Consider the following 26,143-nt stretch of genomic DNA (forward strand, 5'->3'; position numbering starts at 1 on the left):
CCATGGAAATCCTACCCATCTGGAAGCTCCCTCCTCCACTGCCTCTCCTGATTCCCTCTGCCTCCTGAATTCCCACCCTCCCTTGGTATTTATCATGGGGGACTGGGGTTCTATGAACATACACCCTCCCTTCCTGGCTGGCCTCAGCACGTTTATGTGAATCTGCTAGCATTGGGTCCTGGGGACACCACTGCCTCCGTTCTCATAGGGCCAGCAGTGGGGCTGGTGGGGAGGGGCACCTCGGAGGAAGCCTGTAGGTTCCAGCTGGCCTCAGGGCTGGGGCTGCTTCTGCTCTGGCCCCCCTCGGGCCTAATGAGATCTGGGCTCCAGACCTGGCTCGGACCCTTATTAATTATGTCCTCTCTCTCTTGAGTCTCAGTTGCCCCACCTGTAAAATGGGGACAAGCCGACTTCTCTTACAAGTTGCTCATGTTGTTCTTGAACTTGCACCCCAGGGAACGCGCCATGCCCTCTTGTTTTTAAAGCCCACGGAGTTCCAAAGGGGTCCCTTCGCCAAGCCCGCTAGGGCTGTCTGGCTCCCGCTCCCCAATGCCCTCGAGGCGAGAGAGCCAAATGCCCTGCTTTGCCAAGAGCTGAAGCTTCTCTCTCTAGGGGTGAGAGCTTCAGTGACAAACTGGAAGCCTGTGGGGCCCGGCTCTGTTTTTCCTCAGCACCAGGAGGCTTCCTGTTCCGGGGGACTGAAGGCTTGGAGAGGCCCTCCACAAACCCTACACTGAAGCTTCTGGAACATCAAATGGTCTTAAAAACCAACTGATTTAATGATTCCAGTGTACATGCATTAGAGTCATATGGATTAAATTTCTCTGAAAATACACAAGGGCTTTAAAAACAGGGGCAGAGAAGGCTCCGCGCAAGAGGAATTTGTTTTCTCTTTTCCATTTTGTGTGTCTGTGTGTGTTGTTATTGTTGCTTAAACCGAGGCATGTGAAAAACTGTTCAAGATATCTGAAGCACTGTGTCCAGTCAGCTTTGCCCAGTTTGAGTTTGGAGTTGGGGGCGCCATGGACAGGAGGCGAAGGGTTAAGAAAATAAAGTGGCATCCCCACCAGGTCTGTCCCCTCAACCTCCAGCTGTTTCCATCTGGCTCGGGTGCCCTTGATGTTCAAGGAGGCCCACAGCCTGGTAAATGGGGGCCAGGCCTCGTCAGCATCTGTGGTGGAAGACAGCTGGGGGGCCTTTTCTGTGGCAGGGCTGGGACCTGGGTATTTGGGCAGGGGCTGGGGGTGATGTTGTTCCCCATGGGCATGTTCCTCCCTCCAGCAGAGAAGGTGGTCCTCAGGAACCCCCACCCCCCTGCTAGAGTCTCCTGGGGAGCTCTTTAAAACACAGATTGCCTGGCCTCACTGCAGGCCCAGGGGATGCAGGCCAAGGTGTGCCAGCTCTGCCGTGAGGGCCGGGAGCCAGGTCCACACTCAGGAGGCAGGAAGAGCCTGGGTCAGAGGGAGGGTCTCAACCAAGCTGCCAGAGGCCCGATTTCAGGTTTGGCTGCTTGCTCACTGCAAGCAACTCAATCCCCCATTTCCTGCTCTGCACATTCACATTGGGGGTATTCTTTGAGCTTGCCTAGCACCCTGAGATAGGTAAGTTCATATCCATTTTATACATGAGCAAATAGAGGTGCAGGGAGACAGAGAGAGCATCTCCCAAGCTCTCCCTCCAAGCCTCCATCTTTGGACTGCAAACCTTTGCTCGCACTTGTCTTCCCTTTGAGGTGCCTCCTGGCAGGGTGTTGAATCAACACGTCCCACTGGGGCCGTCGCCATGTATCATTTCCAGCCAGCATCCCCCAAATCACACTGGCATCAACCTCTTTCCCTATGATCAGCATCCACAGAGGCTTATGTTTGAATACAACTCTTGGGATGCTGCCTACAGGACAGGAAAAATGGGGGGCAGAGGGGAAGCAGAGAGCGAAGCAAGGAAGTAGGGTGAGCAGGGGTGTCCCTGCAGTGGGGACAGGGATTCCTGAAGGGTCCCGTGTGCCCCTGATCGTTCTGCATGAGCTGTGGCTCCCTGGGGCTCCGAGGCCTCTCTCTGGCTCTCCCAGCCCAGCTGTGTCAGAAAACAAGCCAAGGTCAAGTGGCTCCCGTGCAATGCCCCTCCCCTCCCATGATGTACCCGGATCAGCAAACGGGACCAGGAGTTGAATCTATCCTACATTTCTGCTCATCTAGGCCCATCCTCCAAGACCCCACTCAAACACCCCTCTTCTGTGAAGCCCTCCCAGAGACCCCAGGCACAGGGATTTCTCCTTTCAAACTCTGGCTGAGTTTCTTCTATGAGCAAGATGTGCGGGGGATGAAGATGCTGTCCAGGAGGGAAGATACGCCAGGGGCCTAAGCGACTCCTGCACAAGGTAGGGAGTGATATTGCCGCCAGAAGAGAGGGCTTGGGAAAGGTCAGGCCATTTTAGGCTAGGAGAAAGATCCGGAGAGCCTCATGGGGAAAGTGGCCTCACAAAGAGGATCATAATGAACACCAGCTTGTATTTTGTCTTGTAGTACGTTTTAATTATTTCAAGGATATTAGTGTGGCGTCCTCAAATGGTCCGTGAGTTATTTGAGAGTGAAACCATGCCTTACTCATACTAATATTTTGCAGAGCCTAGTGAAGTTTATTAACAGAAGCTTAATAAACAAATATTAGTCAAAACAAATTCAATCTTGCCAAAACCAGTTCTATTTCACCCTTAACCCTTCATACCATGTGCAAAGTATGGATGCTGTGCCTCTTACATTTGGGTGGGTTGAGAGAGGTTTAAATCATTAATTTAGTCCTTCAAAGCACATTCTTTCAAGCATCTACTAATTGCCAGGGAGTGTACCCCTTATTTTAGAAAAAAAAGACAACAAAACAGGCAATCCCTATCCAGTTTGATAAACATCATAAATAAACGAAATACGGAACCCTATGGGGCAACTCATCCAGTCATGGGAAGGGATGGTCAGAGAAGTGAAATTTCAGTTGGTAAAAGAATATGAAGGAGGACTTTCAATTCTAGCCATAAACCAACTACGAAAGCTCCATTAAACACATGGAACAACCATTTTCAGGCACTGGACAGGAATCAATGCAGAGCTCAGTACTTGAGAAAAGGGAAGAACAGCAGCTAACCCCACAGTCAGCGTCGCTCTCTCCATGAAGGCATCTTCCTTATTTTGGCACAGGGGAATGGAATCCAGAGAGCCGCAGTCTTGCTGGGTGGAGGAAACAGTAATTGGAGTTGGAGCTGAAACTTAGATCTGGTAGGGGCAGGCAGAAGGAAGAGAGCCACAGAGAAAGAGCCCCCAAAACTCTGCTGAAGTTTTCCCCCAGGAACCTTGGCTGACTCCTAAGCTGTGTATGTATTAGTGGGAGACTCTAGAAAATCTGTTAGAGAAGAGCCGCTGGGGGAAGAGATTTTAGAGGCTGCCCAGTGCTTGGGAGATGTTGGGGTACATGCTCATTCTGAATGGAGAAACTTTAATGAATAGTGTGGGCTTTCAGTTGAGATCCCGGAAAATCCATGTCCTAGGGATAAAGACCACAGCCTAAGAGTAAGGACAAAACAAGATGATATCTGCCCTAACCAAGGCCCAAGCCAAGCCATGGTAAGATCTAGGTGGTTTCCTCTATATTTTAATTGCCTATCAGAACAAAATGTATAATTCTTTACAGGAAGGTAACATAACCTAGAGCCTCTACTTGTACCATTCACAATGTTCAACATAGAATAAAATAAAAAATTACTGAAGAGGCAAAAAGAATCAGGAAAAAGTGACTGATAATCATAAGATGAAACAGTCACTAGAAGTAGACCCAGAGATGATCCAGGTATTGGAGTTAGCCAAGGACTTCAAATGGGAGAAAGACAGATAGTAACTACTGGTTCTGGGATGCCTGCTACCTGTGCTGTTTTTATCCCCATTTTTCAGATGAGAAGATCGAGGGCCTGCTATGGAATGCTTGAGGTTTCATAGTCAGGGGCAGACCCTATGCAGCCGGGACAGGAAGTCAAGTCACTGGATGTGGGGGTGTCTATATGTGAGGGCCACGTCGGGCAGTTGGTAGAGGGGCCAGGTATGGGGAGGTCCAGGGCTGGGTGGGGTGGCAGCTCTCACTTACCACTTCTTGCCACCAATGTCATGCTGCTGCACCGTGTAGCCGAAGAAGGCAGCCCTGGAGCCAACGATGATTCGAGGCTTCCTGGTGTCCATGTTGAAGGTGTCTGTGAGCCCTGGAGTGGGGAGAAGAGGGTGGTCAGGCAGGCGGAGGTGTGGGCCACAGCGGCTTGATGGGCCCCACTGGCAGGTCTTGGCTGTGAGAGGAGTATGTTCGCCTGTCTTCGGGGAGCCCCTATATGAAATGGTTAATGTAGTCCCCGCTTGGAGGAGCCCATGGTCTGATGGGAGAAGGCCCAGCCCCTGCCCTGTGAGAGCCATAATCTGATAGGGGAGGCATAAAACCTACTCCTAGGCAGACCAGATCTGACGGGGAAAACCAGGTCCCTCCTTCTGAGGATTCCTGGTCTCAGGATGGGGTGGGGACAATACTGCTCCTTTCCTCCTCCACCACTCCTACCTCCAATTCTGCTTCTTCTAGTTTCTGCTCTCTTCTTCCATTTTGTTCTCTATTTTCCCTCCTTTCTCCTCCTCCTCTACCTCTTGTTCTTTCCTCTCTTCCTTTGTCTCATTTCTGCCTGTTAAAGAGTTGAGGAACTAACTTCCCACCTGCCCCCCAAGCCTGGGTTCCCTAATGGCCAATCCTCCAACTCTGCTGGTTCACCACCACCTTCTGAACCAATTTGTGAAGCTCTGCCTGGCTTCAGTTGGGGTCACTGCTTGGCTGGGACAGCTGATGCAAAGTAGAGGAACTGTCCTATAACCCTTTCACCCTGGCCTCTACGGTCTGCCCTGTTTAGTTAGGTCATATGTCAATGAACCAATTCCACCTGCTGGAGGGCCTTGGTGTTGAGCTTTTGGCATTCTTGTGCCAAATCACAACCAAAAACAACTCACATCTGCATGGTAGCCTGGGTTTCTGGGTCTCCTCACATCTGTCATTATTTTCCTTCACAGAACCTTGGGAAAATAAACAAGCATCATCTACGTTTGGCAGAGGGGGTTTCAGCCCCAGAGAGATTAAGAGGCTTGTCCAGGGATGCACAGCAAGTCAGTGGTAGCATCAAGAACTAGGACCTCAGATGCCTGCTCTTTGACTCCTTTCCTCCACGAGGCATTTTCAGGGCATGTCTGGCCTCCTTACCCATCATCACTAACAGGAACACCAAACTTGGGACCCATGGAATTTCAGGGGTGGGATCCTACCCTCAGACCAAACATTCAGATTAGTGAAATATAATCAGTAGAATAGAATAGAATAGAATAGAATAGAATAGAATAGAATAGAATAGACAGAATATCATTGTCACTCCTTTCATGTGTAGGGGACTTAAAGCATTTCAAAAAATATCTACATATATGTTACCATTTGACCTCCGTGACAACCTTGTGATGTGGGTAGCAAAGGGTGGCCTACTAGACAGGGACTCTGAATGTGAGGCTTGTACCTTGAGTGTCCCACTGTCCTTCCCGTGGTGGAGACTGAACCCCTGGGTTGAGTGTTTGACAGTGATGCCCAGGAGCACCTGCTTGAACAACACCTCTTGTATGGGGACAAGTACTTTCTTCCACACTTTCTTTTTTGCTCTAAAAATGGATACAGTTTAATTATTGGAGTCATTGAATTAGAGTCCCAGAGGGAAAACTGGAACACCTTAAAGTAGGGATATTAGATGATTGATTATTAGTGCTGCCTAGAGCACTGAGTTAAGAAAGATTCTGAGGTCAAGTTTGTGTTCAGTGGGCAAGACTACTGTGATCCATGAGCAGTGCCTGCTAAGGATCATGGCGGCAAGTTGCTATGTAGCTGCCCATCCTGTCTTCATGATTCCTAATCTGCCACATGAATTTAGTATCATGGCCCAGAGTGGCGGTGAGAGAAGAGGAGTACTTAACCCTTTAGTGTTTTCTTTACAAGGCACAGACCATGAACAGACTTCTCAGCCTGGTTAGCAGCAGGCAGCCTCAGGGAAGAGGACCCTGGTCTGGTGAGCACAGGGGGATGAAGGAGCTCTGGTTCTTGGCCAGTAAGGGCATGTCATGGAGGAGACAGGGACCCTAGTGGCCCCTGTGCAGAGCTGGGAGGTGGGCACCGAGGGGTCAGAGAAGTGGAATTGCAGATGAAGAACTCCAAATCGTACCCATAAACGAACACACACACCCATGCACACACATATACCTGTGCTCACACACATGCAGCACACACAAGTCTGCGCGAGTGCACGCGCACACACACACACATTTATATGCACAGGCCACACACGTTCCCTGACTATGTGCAACACTTTATCTGTCTCCCTGGCGCCCCCTGGAGACACCCCATGGCTGTCCCTGGTCCTCCTCTTTCTGGATCTGACCTCAGCAGCAGGAGGTGGCCGGGAATAAGAGGAAGGCACATTCTGGCTCTCAGGACCCACCCACCGTTTCCAGGCCTGGAGGGCGAGGGCCAGGGGAAATAGGGCCAAATATTGTGTCTTTGAGGTCTTCCCACTACCGGTGCTTCTTGTGTGAACATGGCCTGAGGGATCCTTCCGAGACCTGTGAGGTCCTGTCACTCCTTAGCCCCATCCCCTCCACCTGATTCCCACCCCACTCAGTCAGAGTCAACTCTTCACCTGCAAGGCCCTGCATGACCTCTCCCCACCCCCCGCACTGTTCCCTCTGCCCCTCATTTCCTGTCTTCCCCTCCATCTTTCTGCTCCCGCCATGCTTTCCCTTGTCCTTCCTGCTCAGTGTCTTTGCCCTGGCTGTTCCCTCTGCCTGGAAGGCTCCTCTCCCAGTTACCTGCATGGGTCACCCCTTATGTCACTGGTGTTCCTATTTCAGTGTCATTTTGTCCACCGCCAGGCCACCCCGTCACTCTCTATCCCCCTTCTTCATTTCTCCTGACAGCACCGATGACATATATTTGTTTCTAGTCACGTGGCTGATAGTCAATAATATTCTCATGTTCTCTTTAGTGTCATGAGACACTGTTGTGCCCTCACTGCTCAGACTTAAGGCCTGAATAGAGACCTAGCCCTTGGTGCATAGTCATAAGGATCGACTGATTGGATGGTTGGGGACCAGGAGCCACACGGGGCTGGGACGTCCTCCCCCCTCCATGAGGAAAAGGAGAAAGAAAAGTCTATTTACTGAGCACTGAGATGTTCCAGGCATGATCCTAGGTATCTAACCATCAATTTTACATTCATTAGTTAAATCTCACACCAATCCTCTGAAACAGGTACTATACCTCTGGGAGGTTAAATAATTTGCCCTAAATCACTCAGCTGGGAGGAGATTAGAGCAAGTCCGAGATCAAAGAGCTCACGGCCCTGGGGTGATGTGTTACCCCTGGGGGACCAGCCTTTCATAAGAAGGACCCACTAGGGCAGAGGGAATATTCTTTTTTTTTTTAATTAACATATAATGTATTTGTTTCAGGGGTACAGGTCTGTGATCCATCAGTCTTACACAATTCACAACGCTCACCATAGCACATACCCTCCCCAGTGTCCATCACCCAGCCACGCCATCCCTCCCACCCCCTCCACTCCAGCAACCAGAGGGAATATTCTTTTCAGAGAAGGGAGTCCTCCCCGACCTCTGCCCTCAGGTGCCACGTGCTCTGCCTTTGGGGTCTGCTGGGAGAAGCGCATGGAGAGAAGGCAGTCTTCCTGTGCTCCTCCCCTCACTTGGGAGTCTGTCTAGGACCAGTCCAGTCTCCCCCTACCCCCACCCTCAACCTCCAGGGGACAGGATTGGTGAAGCTGGCCACAGGGAAGAGGACAAAAGCCCTCAGGGCCAGGGTGTTAAGTTACAAAGTGCTGGTTTCTTCCCTGGCTCTGGCATTTGCTTCTGACCAAACGGAGTCAAGAGAATGGATTTCCTAAATGTGATGTCAAGTCCGACACTCTGACCTCGGCTCCCAGAAAGATCTCTGGCTCGCTCCTCTGATGGCAGACGGCTTTCATGCTTGGGGAATGTACTTTTCTCAGAGATTTATGGACCCCGAGTACCAATAAGAAAAAACAAAGTTGTTTTTGACAGGAATCGACAGGCTGATTGCAGAGACACCGGGAGCCTGGCCGGGCAGCTTGCCGCTCCTCTGCCCTGGGTATTGATGACAGAGGGGGGAGACCCACAAAGCTTGGGCTGCTCTCCGGTGGACCGAGGCCAAAGTTACATCAGCTGCTGCTCCCTTTTTCAAAAGAATATCTGTCTTTTTAAAAGGCACCGGTCAGTCCCAAGGAGGGATGGCAGCCACAGCCCTGGGCTCGAGCACCCCTCCAGGCTAAGGTGAAGGCCACTGCCCAGCTACCAGGTGGGGCAGTCCCAGTCCCAAATGCTGAGGCACCCTGGCCAACACAACATCCACAGCTACTGCCGGCCAACAGCTCCACGGGGAATGCTCACTCTCGCCTAGGGGGCGGCTGCTGCGCGCCCACACTGTGTGGGTCCATTTTCACTGCTCGCCACCCGCCCCCTGCCACCCAGCCCTGTCCCAAATCTTCCACGCAGTCCCAAGGCCTCTGCAGACTCATCTTGTGTGAGTTTTCCTCTGGCTCCCTGCAAGGCAGCCCCTTTCTGCGCCCCAGATACCCCTTGCTTCCCCCCACCCTGGGCCTTTGCACCTGCTGCTTCCTCTGCCTGAGCCTCTCTGGCAAACTTCTCATCACCAGCAAATCTCAGCACAAATGTCACATCTCCCCCACACCCCCAGTAGCCTCCCTGACCCCCGATGACACCAGGTCTTGCCTAAGGATCTCATCGCCTCTTGTACTCGCTAATAGGGCTAATAGGTGATGGGTGACTTCTTTTCTTATCACAGTAATTAGACACAGCCGGTGTGAGTGTGGGACTGCTCCTGTCTTCCCATCAGGATGGTGGCTCCATGAAGGCCAGATGGGGTCGGTTCACTCACTGCTGGATCCAGCACCCAGCCCAGGGGCTAGCCCCGAGCACCACTGAGGGGTGAGCCAGACAAGAAGACAGTAGGGAGCCCATCAGCTAGGGAGAGGCACGTGGAGAGTAAGTACAAGGCTGTGACCACAGGGCCATGGTTGTTAGGGAAGGCAGGGACTGCTGTGGGCTGGGGGGGGGGGGGAGTCAGGAAGCTTCTGGAGCTATGATCTCAGCCTGGAAAGGTGATGCATAAACCTTGGTAAGGTGGTAGGCAGGAGTTCCTAGTGCAAAAGGAAGGAGAAGAGGAGAGCTTGCCCTCGTGGAGGTGTCAGAATTGCCCGGCTTCTCCCGCCCTCCTGCCAGGCTCCCTGAGGAGAGAGCATGGCTTCTGAGTTCAGGGAGGGCTTGTTAGAAGCCTGGCTCCGCTTTCATTCACTAATGGGTGACCCGGGGTCAGTTAATTCGTTCTTTCTGGTTCTCAGTTGACTCATCTAGAAAATGGGAACAATAATCCCCACCGCAAAGGGTGGTTGACCAGACCAAATGCAGTAACTAGCGGCAGGTAGGTAACGTAGCGGCAGGTCCTACTACGTGGAAAGCACTCGGTACATCTTGTTTGAAGTGAATTGAGTCAAGGTTTCCTGTTCTCTGAGCTGCCTCAGTGCCTTTGCCCACGCTGTGCATCTGCCCTAGAAGGCCTTTCTTTCCTTCTCGAACGTCAAGGCCCAGGTCTGATAACACCTCTGCTACATCATGGTCCTTCCTCTGGGCTGCTCTTAGCAACTTCCACACTCTTCCTGGGATCAGAGTAGCTTCTCCCTCTGCCTTCCTCTCTTACCTGTGTCCACGCTACTCAGAGCCACACCCAGGAGCGGCTTCTTCTCTTTACCCGGTGCCTGGAGGATGCGGGGACACTTGCCTGATATATTTCTCACCTTCTGAGAGTCTGTGCTCAGAACCAGTACCTGCTGGCTTTTTCCTGCCTTAGTTTACCTCCCAGCCCTCTGACTTAGGTACTAACAGCCCCCTCCCACCTAGATTATGATATCCCGGATAGCATTCATTAGGTGCCAAACACTGTTCTGAATTAATTTCATCCTCCCAACACCCTTTTGAAGTAAGTACATTATATTCTCATTTTACAGGTGAAGAAACTGAGGCACTGGCTGGGAACCAGCTGGGGCCACACGGCTAGGAATGGCAGGGATGCACTCCAGCCCCATGCCGCCTGCCTCCATCAAAACTCCTCTCCCCCGTCAGCCCCACCCTCTCCCCGCACTTGAATTCCTTGCCCTCGTGCTCTCACCCAGGCTTGATCTCCGCCCACCCCCTGCTTCTTAAACACTCACCAGTCTCAGGTCCCACGCCCTAAATCCTGCTCACTAGGGAGCTGATCAGTGAACCCCTGATCATAACAGGTAGAATACAAGGGATCAGCTATGCCAGAAGGATGCAACCAGAGTCCCAAGGACCTTGAAAGCACCAGATTGGTGGTGACGGCAAGAAGAAGCCCCTCAGGGGAACGTGAGAGTGAATGCCTCTCAGCAGCCCTCCTTGTGCCCGGACCCCGGCCTCCAGCCCCGGCTCACTCCCTGGGCCCTGATCGGGGCTGCAGACATACCTGTGTAAGCAAACCCTTTTGTTTTCCTTGGATGATATGAGCTGGGTTGGGGGCTTTGAGGGAGGCAGAAATGTGACCCAAACTCTCTCGGATTGTCTCCCTCTTCTCAGTTTTACTTGGGCCCCAAGAATCTTCACGTCTAAAAGCCAATCACACAGATAGGGGGCAGGGGAGGGAAAGACCCTGAAACTAGCTTGAGCAAAAAGAAATGGTAAAGTGGACCCCTTGCTACTGGGGAAGACAAAATAACACATTTCCCAAGTGAGACAGAAATGAGATTTCAATGCCTGGCTGTTTTGCACCATCTGCATGGCTGTCCCTTCTGCCTGGCCTGGGCAAATCACAAAAGGTTGGCGATTCTTGCTCTGCGCCACCAACCACCTTTCCCTTCCACTCCGAGGCCATTGTTCCAAAGAACAGGCATCTAAGAAGGCAGCCAGGTTTGGGCGCGTGGCTGGCAAGGCCCCAGGGTTCTCCCTAGTCTAGGCCCCCTCATAGGCTCTAGTGGGATAAAGAGAAGGAATAGGAGGAGGGAGCACGGGGTCCCCTCATCAGAGAAGCTTCTAGCTTGTTGAGAGAAATGGCCTCTACTAGTGAGAAGGTGGTCCCAGCCCAGAGTGCCCTCCGGTTCTGGGGAGAAGCAGGGACCCTGCCCCTGGGGGTCCTGCTGCCCTCCTAGGAAACCTAGCAACTACACACATTCCTTCAGGAACACCCCCAGAAGGGTGGGGATCTGGGCTCTGGCCTTGGGAACCCTGGCAGGTGGAGGAAGAGTGCCGTCCTTCCCCGTGGGTAGCCGCTCCGACAACAGGGCAATCACACCAGCCCACAAGCTTCTCTTGGGCAGCAGCTTCGGTACCTCCCCTTGTGGAGGTGTTGAGGGAATACTGGTTAAGTGTGGGGTTAAACCTATACACTGAGCAGAATGGATTTCCTACATCGTCTCCCAGTGCCAAGACTCTGAGCAATAGGAGGACAAGGACTGGGTTCCATTTCTCTCTTCACTCCTAACATAGGGTTTGGGACCCAGTAGGTGCTCAGCAAAATGTGTTGAGCTGAAGTAGAACATTTAGCTCTGCCTAGCAACAATACATAACAAACACTGTTAAGCATTCCCACTTGACTTGGGGCTGGGCCTCAGAAGGCAGAAATTAAAGTGAGCCAGTTCCCAGCCGAGGTCTTACGACGCTTTGTTTCTGTTTGCTCACTTGCACCTCTGCCATCGATATGAGAAGTATTCCACTCAGGCTAGGGCACTGATGCCAGGGAAAGGATGAAGGATATTTGGAGCTGAGCTGCCCTAGCCAAACCCAGCTGAGATCGGCCATCCATCCCCAGGATGCATGAGCAAGCCCAGGGAGATCAGTAGAGCTACTCGGTTGAGCTTAGTTTAGGTCAGCTGGTGCCAGACATATGATCTACATAATTATTGGGCGTCACTCAGATTTTGGGCGGTTATTTGTTATGTGGCATTATTGTAGCAATTGGGAACTGATTTTGTCTAGCTGCTAAAGGATAGACAGTCAGGGAGGGGAAGGAACGGTTTCATCGAGTGATTGACAAAGACGCAGGAGAGGGAGGCTGGGGATCTGTGGGGACTCATGGTCTCTGGATCCCATGAGCAGTCCGATCATTCCCTTCACAAGGGCTCATGGGGAAGGCCAGAGTGAGGCGGGGCTAGACCGGGTCCTAGCCTGTCAGGGAGCAGTGTGGCCCAGCCAGCAGGTCATGACCTGAGCCACGTACCCAGCCTTAGAGCCGTGCTGCCGTGCCTCGTCAGGACACGGAATGGCCGACCCGGGGGCAGCAGACATACAGACAGACTCCGAGCATCCATTCTGGGCTCCAGGGAGGATCTGTGCAACCACAAACCCTCCACAGCACAAGGGCCCTCCTGTACCTCATTTCCTTTCCTCCAATTGCTAGGGCTCATGAACCACTACCTTCCCCTCCCAGATAATTGAACACTGGGTCAAAGGAGTAGCAAATTTGTTATCAGGGAAGGGGAACGTATTCAGATTTTATTTTTCCGAGCAAGCAGGCATCTTAGAGATCAAGTCTCTAAGTCTAGCAGTCTCCAAACTTTATTTTTCTGCAGTGAATCCCAGCTTCTCTGAGCACAATCTACACATGAAATGCAGACACAAGAGGTGGAGGTTGGGGTTAGGGGTGGAGGACAAGGAGTACCTCTTCACCCTCAGTGAGTTTCCTAAGGCAATTCCTTGGAACGCTGGGGTGTCCTGGAACATAGTTTGAGAACCACTTGATCAGGTTTAAGACCCTCATTGTCATAAGTGAAAGAGCTAAGGCTAGGAGACAGGTGGGGATTTGTGCAAGGTCACCAGCTTTTCTCCACACCCATCTTTATTCACCGCCAGGCCTTCTGCATGACCTTTCTCTTCAGGCAGTCCTTCAATTCAATAAAAGTCTATTTGGGTCTGTGAGGCTTAAGTTTCTATGCTCAGTAGCAGGCACACGAAGTCGATAAGACAAAACTTGTGGTCTTCAGAGTCAACAGTCTTGTGGGCATGCCAATGGACATGTGTGCTGGTCAGCAGAGCCCAAAGCGAGGCCGAGAGAAAGTTGGACCAGGGTGGTGTGATCTGGGTTCTAATCTCAGCATCGTCACTCACTTGGCCGTGTGTCCACAGACAGTCCCTACGCCTCTGTGGGCCTCAGTTTCCCCATCCATAAAACGAGAGGGTTCTGCTCCCTGCCATCTAAGGCCCCATCCCTGCGCACGTCAGTAAGGTTCTCTTGGGCAAACACACAGCCAGCTTCCAGCCGTCGGCACGCGAGCATCTGTCTTGAGTCTTTGCAAACAATTTAGAATTGGAGGCCCGGCAGTGTGGAGGAATGCAAACTCATCTTAACGTTGGCCGGAGCCAAACACATGTAGGAAGGGAACTCTCCAGGCAAAAATGATCATATTTTGCATTCCCGAGCCAGAGGGAAGGACGGACGAGAACTGCCATGGTGCACTCTGCAGTGTGCAGGCCCAGCTCCCTCTCCTTGCCTGAACTCCGGGGACCAGGCCCCAGGGCCTCTCTTCCCTGGCTACAGCTGCTGGGCCCGCCCAGCTGTCAGAGGGGTGGCCTTGGTGGGGGGCCAGGCCATGCGGTCACCTTTCCAGGAAAGCCCAGCCCTGCGCCGTCATTGGACTGTGCTGCTGAAACCCCAGGGAGGAGATCGGGGGCATGTAGCAGGGGCACGCTGACTCCCTTCAGAATTCTCTTACTTGAGAATTGTGGATGCCGGGCTTCAGGCACTAACTCCCTGAGTACACGGCTACGTGGCCTTGGAATGACTGAGGCTTCTCTCTCCCTGTGATCTTCTAGGAATGGGAGCAATGAGCCCTTCACTGGGGAGAACTGGCTGGAGGAACCGCCTAGGTCATAGGACAGAGGAGGGGCTCCTGACCACTCAGAAATACAGTGCCCACCTCCTGAGAGCTAGGACTGCCGTGGGAAGTAGAACGAGGCTGGGTGTCAGGAGCCCTGGGTTCTCCCCTGGCTTCTGCCACCGACTGGCTGAACCTTGAACAGGGCACTTCTCTCTGGGCCTGTTTCCCCTTATCAAAAATGAGGAGCTATCCCTGGTGGTCTAAAAACCTTGACAGTCAGGATGTTCTGAGTCTGTGTGACCCTTCGCCTCTGGATTCACTTCCAAATCCATGTCCCATTGGAGGGGAGAGTAGGCAGATGAACACTGGGCACTCCAAGAGGGCAAGTCCCTGCCAGATTGGCTTTTGGATCTGGGGCCATCCCCCCCTCCCCTCCAGCACCTTGGTCCCCCTCAGCTTCAAGCCACTTCTGAAAGTGAGCTGGAACCTCGTCCCGCCTGCCCTCCGCGGCTCAGCACTCAGCGGGACGGCCCACTGCTAGAATGGGGGCTGTGATTGGGGGGGAGGGGGCGCAGGTCTGGGGATTCCAGGCCAGTTCTGACCACAAGGCCCTGACGGCCCTCTGGTGCTTGTGAGCAAACCTGCCCCAACTCGGGTCTTTCCTCTTGCAAAAGATCAACCTGCTCTCCACCTCCTCTAATCAACTCCTCGGCATCTTGCTTCTTTACAGAATGACTGCCCTTCTGGATGGACTTCGTGTCTCTCTGCTAACTAGTCATTATCCCGCTGCCTTTTTCTCAGGAAGAAGCACTATGGAGCCTACCCTCCTTCCTATCCCTCCAACCATGAGTGTCGCCAGCCAAGCACCGTCCTTCCTTTTCCTTCTCTCTGTTGAAGAAGCAGGAGGGAAGCTTATCTCTGGACGGAATCGCAAATCCTTGGCTCCCCGCCGCCACCCCCCACCCCCCACTGTGTGGTGCAGGTCAGAACAGGCCCCTGAGGGAGCCCGGTGCAATGATTTCACCTGATGGAGTGCAGAAGAAGGAGCCGATTCAGGGGACACAGGTGCCATCCCTCGGAAGGACCATCCCTCTCCTCAGACTGGTAGAGAAGGGAGGGAGGGGCCTTCGTGTGAAGGCTTCTGTGGGATTCTGCACGGAATGAGCACATCACTCATGTCTTAGGGGTCTCTCTCAGTGATCTCCTCTGGGAATCAGCGTGTCCCCAGCTCTCATTCCCTGCTGCCTCTGTCAGCGAGCTGCTCTGGGCGAGCCAGCAGCCATCTACTGGGTAGCTGCGGACACCTGCCCCCCTTCCCAGGAGGAGGGGCCCCAGATCAATGTGTATTTTCATGTCTTCTTGGACGTTACATGTGTGGAAAAAGAGCACATTGGAATCAGACTGCTTCCTTGCGGGTATAATGAGGGGGCCTAGACATTGTCACTGGGTGAGTTCTGAGTTTTGAAAAGGCTTCCTATGTGTACAGAGGTATGAACTGGACAAGGGCTTTCATATTCAGGGTCTCATTGGGTCCAGGCGGCTTCTAACACAGCGTCTGCACAGAAGGAACACTACTGCTCTCACTTCCCCACCTCTGCTGCCCATTTCCTCCACCTGTGTGCCTTCTCTTACTGTCCACCCTCTCTTCTGCACCCACCCACGAGCAGGGCCCCGTGCGTGTCCCACTGGCCCTGCCATCTTGCTCACCTCGTCTCCACCCCATCCTGTACCCTTCCCGACTGTCTGGCCTCCTGACCCTCCCCTTCCCAGCTCGGGGGGGAAAGTCCAGGGGCAGGAAGCACGCCGTGTCCTATACCTGCATGCCCTTAGTCCCTAGTGTTTCAAACAGTAGTCACTCAATGAACATGAAGTGAGCACACACATCAAGGGTGGACTTGGGCCTCTCTCACCAATGGAAACAGAGACTCAGGAGGCTGCCCGCTGTGACCAAGGTCATTTAGCTGGTGGGGCATGTTTAGAGCAGGGAATCCAAAGCCACTCCTTTCTCGAATCTCCCAGCGGGATTCAACTGCCCCTCTCGGAGCACCTACCAAGCCCCGGGGATGGGCCAGGTGTCTCAGTACAGTATTTCATTGAACCCTAACATGTGATTGGGGATTTGATCCCCACTGGATAGGTGGGGAGGTGGAGGTTTCAAGACCGTCTTGCCCATGGCCCGGGTGCTGGTGCTGAGGCCCCATCCTGTCTGCCTCCCAGGTGACACATCCTTGAGCCCTGTCGAGTGCCCCCTCCAGCTCAGCTGTGTCTGTGGGAAAGCAGGCAGGGCAGCAGAGAGCCCTCCTTGGTGGGTTGGGTAAGACCCCACCTCTCTCAAGTAGAGAGAGGTCTCTACTCATATCCAAAGGGGATGCCCCTCCCCCATTCCTGGACCCGAGAGAGCTGTCTTTGAGGTTTTCACTTGGGCTGAAGCATGGCAGACCCTAGGCTAACCCGAGCTTTGGTGCCAAAAGGGAGGCTACTGTCACCAAGTCGAGGCAGCTTCTGTCCCTCTTCAGCCCTGAGCCCTACACGGTGTCTAGAACACAACAGGATCTCAATAAAGTTGACCGAACAGACTCATGAGTGAACTGGTGAATGAACGAGCATGGATGACCTTACCAAATTAACTTGATATTCATCTAAGAAGGGCCTAAGCTGATGGGAGCCAGGGCAGTCTTGGCTCTGCCCACTGCCCTCTGTCAATTCACCCTCTGCTCTCCCCAGCCAGGTTCTGCCCTGCCCTCCTGCTACATGCTGGGTGCCCATGGCCTCGGAGCCCTCCTGCCCTGGCCTGCTTCCCTCTCTCCCCTACTTCAGCCTCCTTGTCTCATCCAAAACCTCAGCTGTTCTCTGTCCTATTCCTGTAGGGTCCTAATGCTTGCTGACGTGTGACTTAGCACAAATAAATCCTCTAAATCAGAAGCAATCAGACACGGGCGGCACGGCCGTGTGGAGTCCTGAGGGCCCCCACCGCTGGGGGTTATGGAGGACAGCAAACACTTGCTGGGCCAGGCGGACTGTGGGCTGAGAGACCTTGCATAAGAATCCAGAGAGGGGAGATGGAGAGAAGGAGCCTGAGAAATCAGGAGTTTGCCAATGTGCTGGTTAAGCAGATGTCAAGCTCATGGAAAACAGGCCTAAAAATTGAAAACAGCAAACACCGAATTGAAATTTGCTGTAGTTAACATTGGTTTTCGCTCCCAGCCTTGGACAGCCATCTCGTGCCCTCAGGGGATCACCCCCTTCAGGAATAAGACTCACAATTTCATGAAAGCCAGTGCATTTTTCTGCCTTACATCATTTACTCCTTTTTCTAGCCAGGGGAAGTGATCAAAATGGACTATTTTACTTAAGTTTTCAAAAACTGCTGTGAAGGAGATATAAAAACACACCACTCTAGGTGTTACGAATCTCTTTGTTGCAAGTTCATTTAAAGTAAAATAAAGCCTCGATCAACTGACCCCCTCCCCCCGTACACACCACAAGCTGCCTGGGGGACTGCAGTCAGTGATGGGACCCTAAAATACACCTGTAGGACCCAGCTGAGTGAGAGTGCCTTTCTCCACTCACCCCAAAGTGGCTCAGGCCCCTGTGAATCCCAGATCACACCCAGCCCCGCCCAGCCCTGCCGTCTGAGACCCAGGGTCAATGCCCAGCTTCCCGAAGACGTTTTCATCAGAATGTCTCCTGGCATCTCGCTTCTTGTGACCAAAAAGGTGTCTTAGATTTTCTCTCCCCAGTGGGCTTTCCCCAGACACTCCCCATTTCAGGACCTGGAGTTACCAGTCACCTGACTGCTCCAGTCAGAGGCTTGAAAGTCAGTCCTCAGAATTTTCCTTCACTTAAGGGCAGCAAATCCTGCAGGCCCCGCCCCCTCGATTCCTCTCGAATGTGTCCCCTCTTCTCTACTTCCTCCCACACCACCGACACCAAGTCATTCTCATCCTTTTGTGCTTGGACCTTTGCAAGAGCCTTCCAGCTGGTCCCTCACGTCTACTTTTGCTCAGCTTCAAGCTACGCTTTTCAACAGTAGCTGGAGTGATCCTGGCACTTCTCAGCTGAAAACCTTCCAGGGTCTTCTCACTGCATTTAGGGTAAATTCCAGACCCTTCCCCAGGGCTCACCAGGCCCTGCAGGCTCTGTCTGTTCCGCGTCACGATCTTCTTCACTTTCTACTTCCAGCCATACTGACTTCCTCCCTGCTCCTCAAACCCACAGAGTTCTTTCCACCTCAGGGCCTTTGTACTTGCCGTTCCTTTGGTCGGGAGCATTATTCTCCAAGACTGCTCTGCCAGCTCCTTCGCAACTTCCGGTTTTAACGTTCTGGCCTCAAGAAATCTTCCCTGGCCATGCTATGGAGAGCTCTTATTCTCCTTCAAAGCATCTTCCTTATGTCTTTTACAAATAAAGGTAATTACAGTTGGTTATAAGAGCTATTTGCTCACTTGGACATGGTCCCCTGTGCCCCTGGAGTTTAAGTTCCACAAGGAAAGGGACCAGTGGTATGCTGGGGAGACCATGCTCATAGAGCTGAATGTGTGCAATCTTCCCTTTCAGTGATGTCATGGCAGTGGCTTTTAATGGACCACAGCAGGAGGATTTACACCATGGTGTTTGGCAAATGCTACAAATAGGGACTCTTCCCATCTCCTCCCAAGAGCCAGAACGAGTTGTTAAACATTTATCAGCACTCTCCTGGAAGGGACTGTGTCTGTCTGTCTCCCTATCTTATCCTCAGCATCTGGAACAATGCCTAACACACAATAAGTACTCAATATGCATGTGTTAAAAGAGACGGGGGAAAAATGAATGAAAGCATTCAGGCCTCCGAGAGTCTCATACACTAAACTGCCAACAAGGAGTAGAAGGGGAATGTGAGACTTGAAGCCTCAGAGAGGGAGAGAACTTCAGAGTACCGAATCTGGCTCCAGAAGCCCTGGTTCTAATCCCAGCATAGCTTTTAACTTGTTTTACAACTTGGATGAGTTTCTTCTTCTTCCTGACCCTGCTCTCTTATCTGTAAAAGGCACACACTGGACTAGATGCTCTATTAATGTACACTGTTACCACTTTACCCCCTCGGGTCCCCCAGTCACTGCATGGCACTACACAACTGCAGAGGGTGCTGTTTATATTGCAGTTGATTGAGTTATGCAGTGCACAGTATGCACAGCTGTACGTGGCGGCCCTGTCTACTCTGGTCCTGGCCAGTGGCCATTTCAAAGGAAGCTGAATTGGACAGTGAGCTCCTCCGTTTCCTGACATACTAACCAGCTCAAAGAGCTCAGACAGTTTGGTTTTGGTTTTCCAATTCCTAAGATTATTTTCTGCTTGTCATGGGCGTGTGGATCAAGAGCCCTGTGCACCCAGGGTTAGCCCCAGCCCAGGGAGTGTTTGGGCAAAGTAAGAGCAAGACAAGGCTTAGGATATGCAATTTGTGGCAGGACTTTCCCTCGGAGGAGAGGAAGCAGTGCAGTGGGACCTGGAGAATGGCTGTGTCTGTCTGCCCCTGGTCTTTGGATAAGAACTAAAAAAAGGAATTGTGGGGGCCTTCCCTCCCAAGCCTGCAGGGCCCGCCCTACAATGGATACACCCACACCCTTCTGAAAAGTTCTCTGGTTGCACAGAGCTCAACACAGACCCAGCAGAACCCAAGTTAAACTGGATGCTATTGGCTATAGGCTTGATGGGGGTGGAGGGGACTATGGAGTGGACGTGTTTGGTTCCCAGAAGGTTATGCAGAAGCCCTTTCTTTGGGTTTTGGTGTATGTCCATTCCTCATGGTTTCAAAGCTATCTCTAATGTCTATTGTCACTTTCAGGTCTTTAGAAGAGTCAAGGGCTCATGACTCCATCTGCCTTTGCTGGAAAACAAAGGTCTGCCTTGTGAGGTGGTGAGCTCTCTGTCACTGGAGGGATGCAAGCCAAGGATGGCCACTTGTCTGGGATATTCAGGCTCCAAGTTTCCTCTCAGGCAGATACTTGGTACTGAGGCCTTGTAAGAGGCTGCTGAGGCCCAGGACTGCTCAGGGACCTGTGCATGAGGAAGGGCCAACCATGCAGTGGGTCCATCCATGCTCGAGATGAAGTTCTTTTAAAAGAGAGTCCAAGTGATCAACTTTCTTGTTGACTGAGCTCCTCATCCCTGCCAGACATTTTGGGGTAATCAGTATCATTTCTAATTGTTCATACTAATCCTACATGGTAGGCATTACAATCTCCATGATACATTCTAAAGAGAAGTGACTTGTCCAAGGTCACACACTTCGTAAGTGTCAGGGCCAGGATTCACACCCCAAGTCACTGCAACATACCCCTCATGTGAACCGCACTGGGCTCAGACTCAGTCTCTCCACCTGTACAATGGGTTTCACCTGCTCTCCCAAGCCCCCGGGGCAGATTCTGGTCTGGTGGTGCCCAGGGATTGGAGCATAACCTGGGGCCTACCATTTAGTTCCTGCCGTTTTCTCTGGGCTCTGTCAGCCCCTCCTTGGGTACTAAATGACATGGTTGCATCCTGCGGTACATGGATGATGTCTGAATCACCACCCTTCTGTGGGGAACGAAGCACTCTGAACTTGTCCTCCACCCGCCTTGTTTCCTGGGAAGTCCTATTATATACATGGGTTTGCATTGTGTTACGAACAAGGCCTTTCCCACGTCTCCTCATGTCCTGTCTGAGTTGCAGTAATAATAATGCCGAATAGCACTGGACCAGCTGGGCCGACCTGGGCTGACTGTTGAACTGCTCTGCCCCTCCCAAGGCCTCCCTCCCTTCAAGAGACCCTCTTCCACCACCTTGTCCTGCCTGCAACTGCCACGAGCCTCTTCTTGTCTGGAAAGAAAGCCTTTAACACAGTAACAAATAGCCTTGGGGGCCTCAGGACCGAGCGCATGCCCACCTAAGAGATTGGCCTTACAAGAAAGGTGATAGTCGCCTCAGAGGGGATTAATTAATGAGATTTCAGGCTATTGCAGGCCTGGGTGAGTTTTCATTGATTCATTGATTCATTCCGCAACTATTTATTGCTTCCCTACTCTGGCCAGGCACTGCTCTGGACTCTGGGACACAGAAGGAAACACAACATACAAGAATCCTTGCTCTCATTATCACATTCTGTTGGAGGAGACAGACAATAAACAAGGTGAGTAAATAAATAGGTAACAATGCTAAAGAATGACAAACAAGCTCAGAGAGACCGAGGCAAGGAAGGGTGTTTATGTCTGTTTGTGCATGTGGGGGAGGTTGACAGTTTCATTGGCCGTGCCAGGAAAGGCCTCCAGGAGTGGGTGATGTTGGAGTAAAGGCCTGGAGGAAATGACAGAAGCGCTTTGGCGAGGAGCATTCCAGGCAGAAGGAACAGCAAGTGCAAAGGCCAGGATGCTCGGCATGTAGAAACTTCCAGACTTGTATGGGTGGAGCAGAAGGAGCAAGTGGGGGAGGGGTCGAGGATGAGGTCAGAAAGGCAGGGCAAACCAGATCACAAGGGGCCTCCTACTCAGAGGAAGAAGGGAGCCCTGCAGGGCTTGGAGCAGAGGAGGGACGTGACATGATCTGACCTACATCCTAGCAGCATCCCTCTGCCGACCAGGGGGAGGAGCCTCAAGGGACGAGGGCAGATGCAAGGAGACCCGTTAGGTAGCTGTTGCCCCAAGCCATGGGAGCCTTCCTGGGTGCCCCGCAGTAGCCCCCAGACCCCTGCCTGCCTCCGGGTCCCTAGTCCTCCAGGCCAAACGAGGGGAGATGGGAAGGCGGAGGACAGACCAGAGCTTTCCCAGCGAGGATGATGTGGGCCCAGTGGAACTCCTAGGCTGGGGTGTGGTGGGGGAGAGCGAGTTTTAAGATGAGCTAGAATGCAGGCAGCAACACACTGAAAAGAGAAAAGAGCAGGGACGTTCTTGGTGACCATTTGGACGCATTCGGGACAGTCGCTGGGGCCCCTTGCCGAGCCTGCCAGCGTCTCTGCCCCTGGCTGGCCTTACCGTCAGCAGCAAGCACATTCCACAGCTGATGCTTGGCTTGTGGTCTGGCCTGGCCCTCTTCCTTGGTTTCTTCTGCTCTGACATGCTTTTAAAATCAAAATCTGGGTTCTCTTTAAGTTTGGGGCATGAATCATTGCTTCTGGGCCTAGGAAGGGGATGGAAGGCAGGAGGCCCCATCTGCGGGTGCCCTCTCTCATGTAGGCTGTGTGTCACTAAGCACATTTATGTGACAGGTTCCCAGTCAAAGCACTTGGAGTCGGACTCGCTCCCAAGCTCCGGCCAACCTTTTCAACCGCCTGAGGGCCGCCTCCACCTGCCCCCAGAGCCCCACGAAGTCGACATGTCTTGAACAGACTCGACTTCTCCTCCCCCAACCTCTTCTGCTCAGGCCAGTGGCACCAGCCTTTGGCCTCTCTGACACCTTGCCTCCCCTGGTGACCAGGCCCTGCTCCATTCTGTGCCTCCCAGGCTCATTCCTCTTCTTCCATCTCACCCCCTTTCCGTCAGACTCTGGTGTCCCCTGTCCCTTGTCTGGGTTGCTACCATGGCCATCTTATCATTCCACCCACTCTCAGTTGTCTTGTTGCATTCACCCTTCCCCCCCCCCCCCCCCGGAACTTTTCAAAACACAGATTTGAACACGCCACTACCCTCCCTCAAAAACCTTCAATGGCTCCCCATCTGCTAAATCCAATACCTTGCTCAGTGCCTCAGCCTACTCTTCCCTTCTTGCAGTTCTGACATTCCACCATTAGCCCCTGGTTCCTTTAGCTCAAGGCACAGCCCAGCTCCAAAGCAAATCCCTTCAGGTAGGACACATGAAGTTGTCTCACTCATTAGGGCTCTTTAGCATGAATTAACTCATTGTTAATGGACTGGGGCTCAGAGCAGGTTTTGATCAGGGGAATAGGAGCTGAGACTTGCTGAGCCTGGACCCTGAGGATGGACTGGAGAGAGAGTCTGGGGGCGGGTGGAGTGGTCCAGAGTATAGGGCACTTGGGGGGCAGGTGGTAGAGCCTCTCTTGGCCCTGAGCTGTGAGGCAAGGGAGGGAGAGCAGCTCCCACCTTCAGAGGCCCCTTGTGAGCACCACTTCTCACCAAGCCAGCATCTTGACTGAGAAATCAGTGGCTAGCTGAGTTTGAAGAAGGGAGTTGTCACTCCTGAGCTGGTGCCCCTGTGTGGGTGGCCATTTGAGTGCTGATCTCATTTTCCCAGAGGACAGCTCCTTCAGCAAGAGCATCTTACTTATCTTTCAATGCTCTCCAGGCCCATTTCCCAAAGAAATACCATGAATGGATTAAGTCAGAGCAGCAGGTTGGGGGCCAGACAATCCTGACACTACCTCTTACTCTATCGGCATGACCTTGGGTGAACCATTAACTCCTCGCGTGTAGCCTGGTGACCGTGACAGTGACCTCATGCAGCAGTAGGCAGGCCTAACTGAGATGCAAGAAAGTGCTTCACACCTCGGCTGGCATCCGTCAAATAATAAATGATGGGAAGGGTAAGAACTGGTCCTGTTAGCTGAGGGCTTACTGGGTGCCAGATACTGTTCTAAGCACTTGATGTAGATGAACCACGAACAGATCATCTAACGTCTAGTGCCTAGGAGCATGTGAAGTCATTGTTCTCCCCATTTTACAAATGAAGAAAAATGAGGCCCAGAGGGGCTTATCCAGGGTCCCCCAAGGAGAAAGGATTTGGATCCAGGCTGTTAGGATCCCAGGCCCCGCACGTGGAGATTATTACTGCTGCTCAGGATGCATGCAGGTGAAAAAAGAAATGAGGGATGGAGACAGGGAGGCAGTGTGACCGCCCCCTGACTTTTTCCTACAGGTGGGCTTTTATTCATGTTGTGACTCAGGTCATAAGAACACAGAATGAAAGCCCTTCACGGAATGTTCTGGGAGCTTATTCATGTGGGGTTTACAAGATGACCAACAGCAGTCACTCTCCTCTCCTTCTCTCCTTCTGGGTTTTCAGCTAAGAATTTGTACAGTTAGGATTTACATGATGGGGGTTGGGTATGGCCCCCACCCGGACCACAGGTCCCTCTAGCAAGCACTCCATACAGAGGGGATGTGGGTATCTTTGGAGCTCTCAGTTGTTTGGGGGAATATAGTTTCAAATGGCTGTCCATCCTTGATGGTAGCCCGCAGTTTGGTGGTAGTGGCGGGGGGTAGAGGCATGAAGTGATGAGGATCAGCAGAAACACCGTTTTGAAATGCGTTAGTGCATGTTAAAAGCTTGTTTTGTAGCTGACCTTCTCTGAGTCCACAGGATGCCATCACATACCTCAACATAATAAAGGCCACATATGACAAACCCAGAGACAGATAAGGATGACCAACTTTGCCACCTTTATCCAACATAATATCCCAAATCTTCGCCACAGTAATCAGACAAGAAAAAGCAATAAAAGACATCCCAATTGATAAAAAAAAGAAGTAAAACCATCACTATTGGCAAATGACATGAGATATATAGAAAACCCTAAAGAGTCCACCAAAAAAAACCAACTAGTAGAGCTAATAAATGAATTCAGCAAAGTTGCAGGATATAAAATACACAGAAATCTGTTGCATTTCCATACACCAATAATGAGCTAGAAGAAAGAGAAATTAAGAACACAATCGCTTTTGCAATTGTATCAAATAGAATAAAGTACTTAATAAATATACCCAAGGGGGTGAAAGAATTATACTCTGACAACTGTAAGATATTGATGAAAGAGAGTGAGGATTGGGGCACCTGGGTGGCTCATTTGGTTGAGCATCTGACTCTTGATTTCATTGGTCATTTCAAAGGTCATGACCTCTATGTCGTGAGATTGAGCCCTGTGTCGGGCTCCACCCTGGGCATGGAGCCTGCTTAAGATTCACTCTCTCACACTGTTGGTGGGAATGCAAACTGGTGCAGCCACTCTGGAAATCAGTATGAAGTTTCCTCAAAAAGTTAAAAATAGAACTACCCTATAACCCAGCAATTGCACTGCTAGGTATTTATCCAAAGGATACAAAAATAGTGATTCAAAGGGGCACATTCACACCAAAGTTTATAGCAGCATTATCTATAATAGCCAAAATATGGAAAAAGCCCAGATGTCATCCAACAGATGAATGGATAAAGAAGATGTGGCATATATACACAATGGAATACTATTCAGCCATCAAAAAGAGTGAAATCTTGCCATTTACAATGATGTGGATGGAACTAGGGGGTATTATCTTAAGCAAAATAAGTCAGTCAGACAAATACCATATGATTTCACTCATACGTGGAATTTAAGAAACAAAACAGATGGACATAGGGGAAGGGAAGGAAAAATAAAACAGATAAAAACAGAGACAAAGGCAAACCATAAGGGACTCTTAACTATAGGAAACAAACTGAGGGTTGCTAGAGGGAAGGTGAGTGGGGGGATGTGGTAACTGGGTGATGGGCTTAAGAAGGGCACTTGATGGAATAAGCACCAGGTGTTCTATGCAACTGATGAATCACTTAATTCTACCCCTGAAACTAATAATACACTGTATGTTAACTAAATTGAATTTAAACAAAAAATAATAACTAAATGAAGATTCTTTCTTCCCCTCTCCCTCTGTCCCTCCCCCCTGCTTGCTCTCTTTCTCTCGCTCTCTCAAAGAGAGAGAGACAGAGAGAGATTGCAGATGACACAAATAAATGGAAAAATACAGTATATTCATGGATTGGAAGAATTAATATTGTTAAAATGCCCATACTACCCAAAGCAATCTACAGACTCAATGTAATCTCTATCAAAATACCAAGCATTATTCACAGAACTAGAATAATCCTAAAATTTGTATGGAGCCACAAAAGGCTCAAATAGCCAAACAATCTTGAGAGAGAAGAACAAGGCTGGAGGTATCCCAATCCTAGATTTCAAGCTATAACACAAAGCCGTAGTAATCAAAATAGTATGGTACTGGCACAAAAATAGACACATAGATCAATGCGACAGAACAGGGAGCCCAGAAATAAACCCACATTTATATGGTCAATTAATCTATGACAAAGGAGACAAGAACATACAATAGGGAAAAGACAGTTTCTTCAATAAATGGTGTTGGGACAACTGGACAACTACATGAAAGAAAAAAGAAAGAAAGAAAGAAAGAAAGAAAGAAAGAAAGAAAGAAAGAAAGAAAGAAAGAAAGAAAGAAA

The 26,143-nt window shown here is 51.3% G+C and overlaps 1 protein-coding gene across 1 annotated transcript in view; it reads right to left on the bottom strand.

Annotated features, from left to right (window-relative positions):
- Positions 1–26,143, bottom strand: part of ITGA11 (integrin subunit alpha 11) — a 136,646-nt gene that overhangs the window by 77,278 nt on the left and 33,225 nt on the right. The window contains exon 2 of the mRNA XM_021693715.1: positions 4,126–4,237. Within this exon, the coding sequence (XP_021549390.1) occupies positions 4,126–4,237 (112 nt within the window). The remainder of the gene's footprint in view (positions 1–4,125; positions 4,238–26,143) is intronic.

The sequence above is a fragment of the Neomonachus schauinslandi genome, chromosome 9, assembly GCF_002201575.2.
Source record: "Neomonachus schauinslandi chromosome 9, ASM220157v2, whole genome shotgun sequence".
Taxonomy (NCBI): Eukaryota; Metazoa; Chordata; class Mammalia; order Carnivora; family Phocidae; genus Neomonachus; species Neomonachus schauinslandi.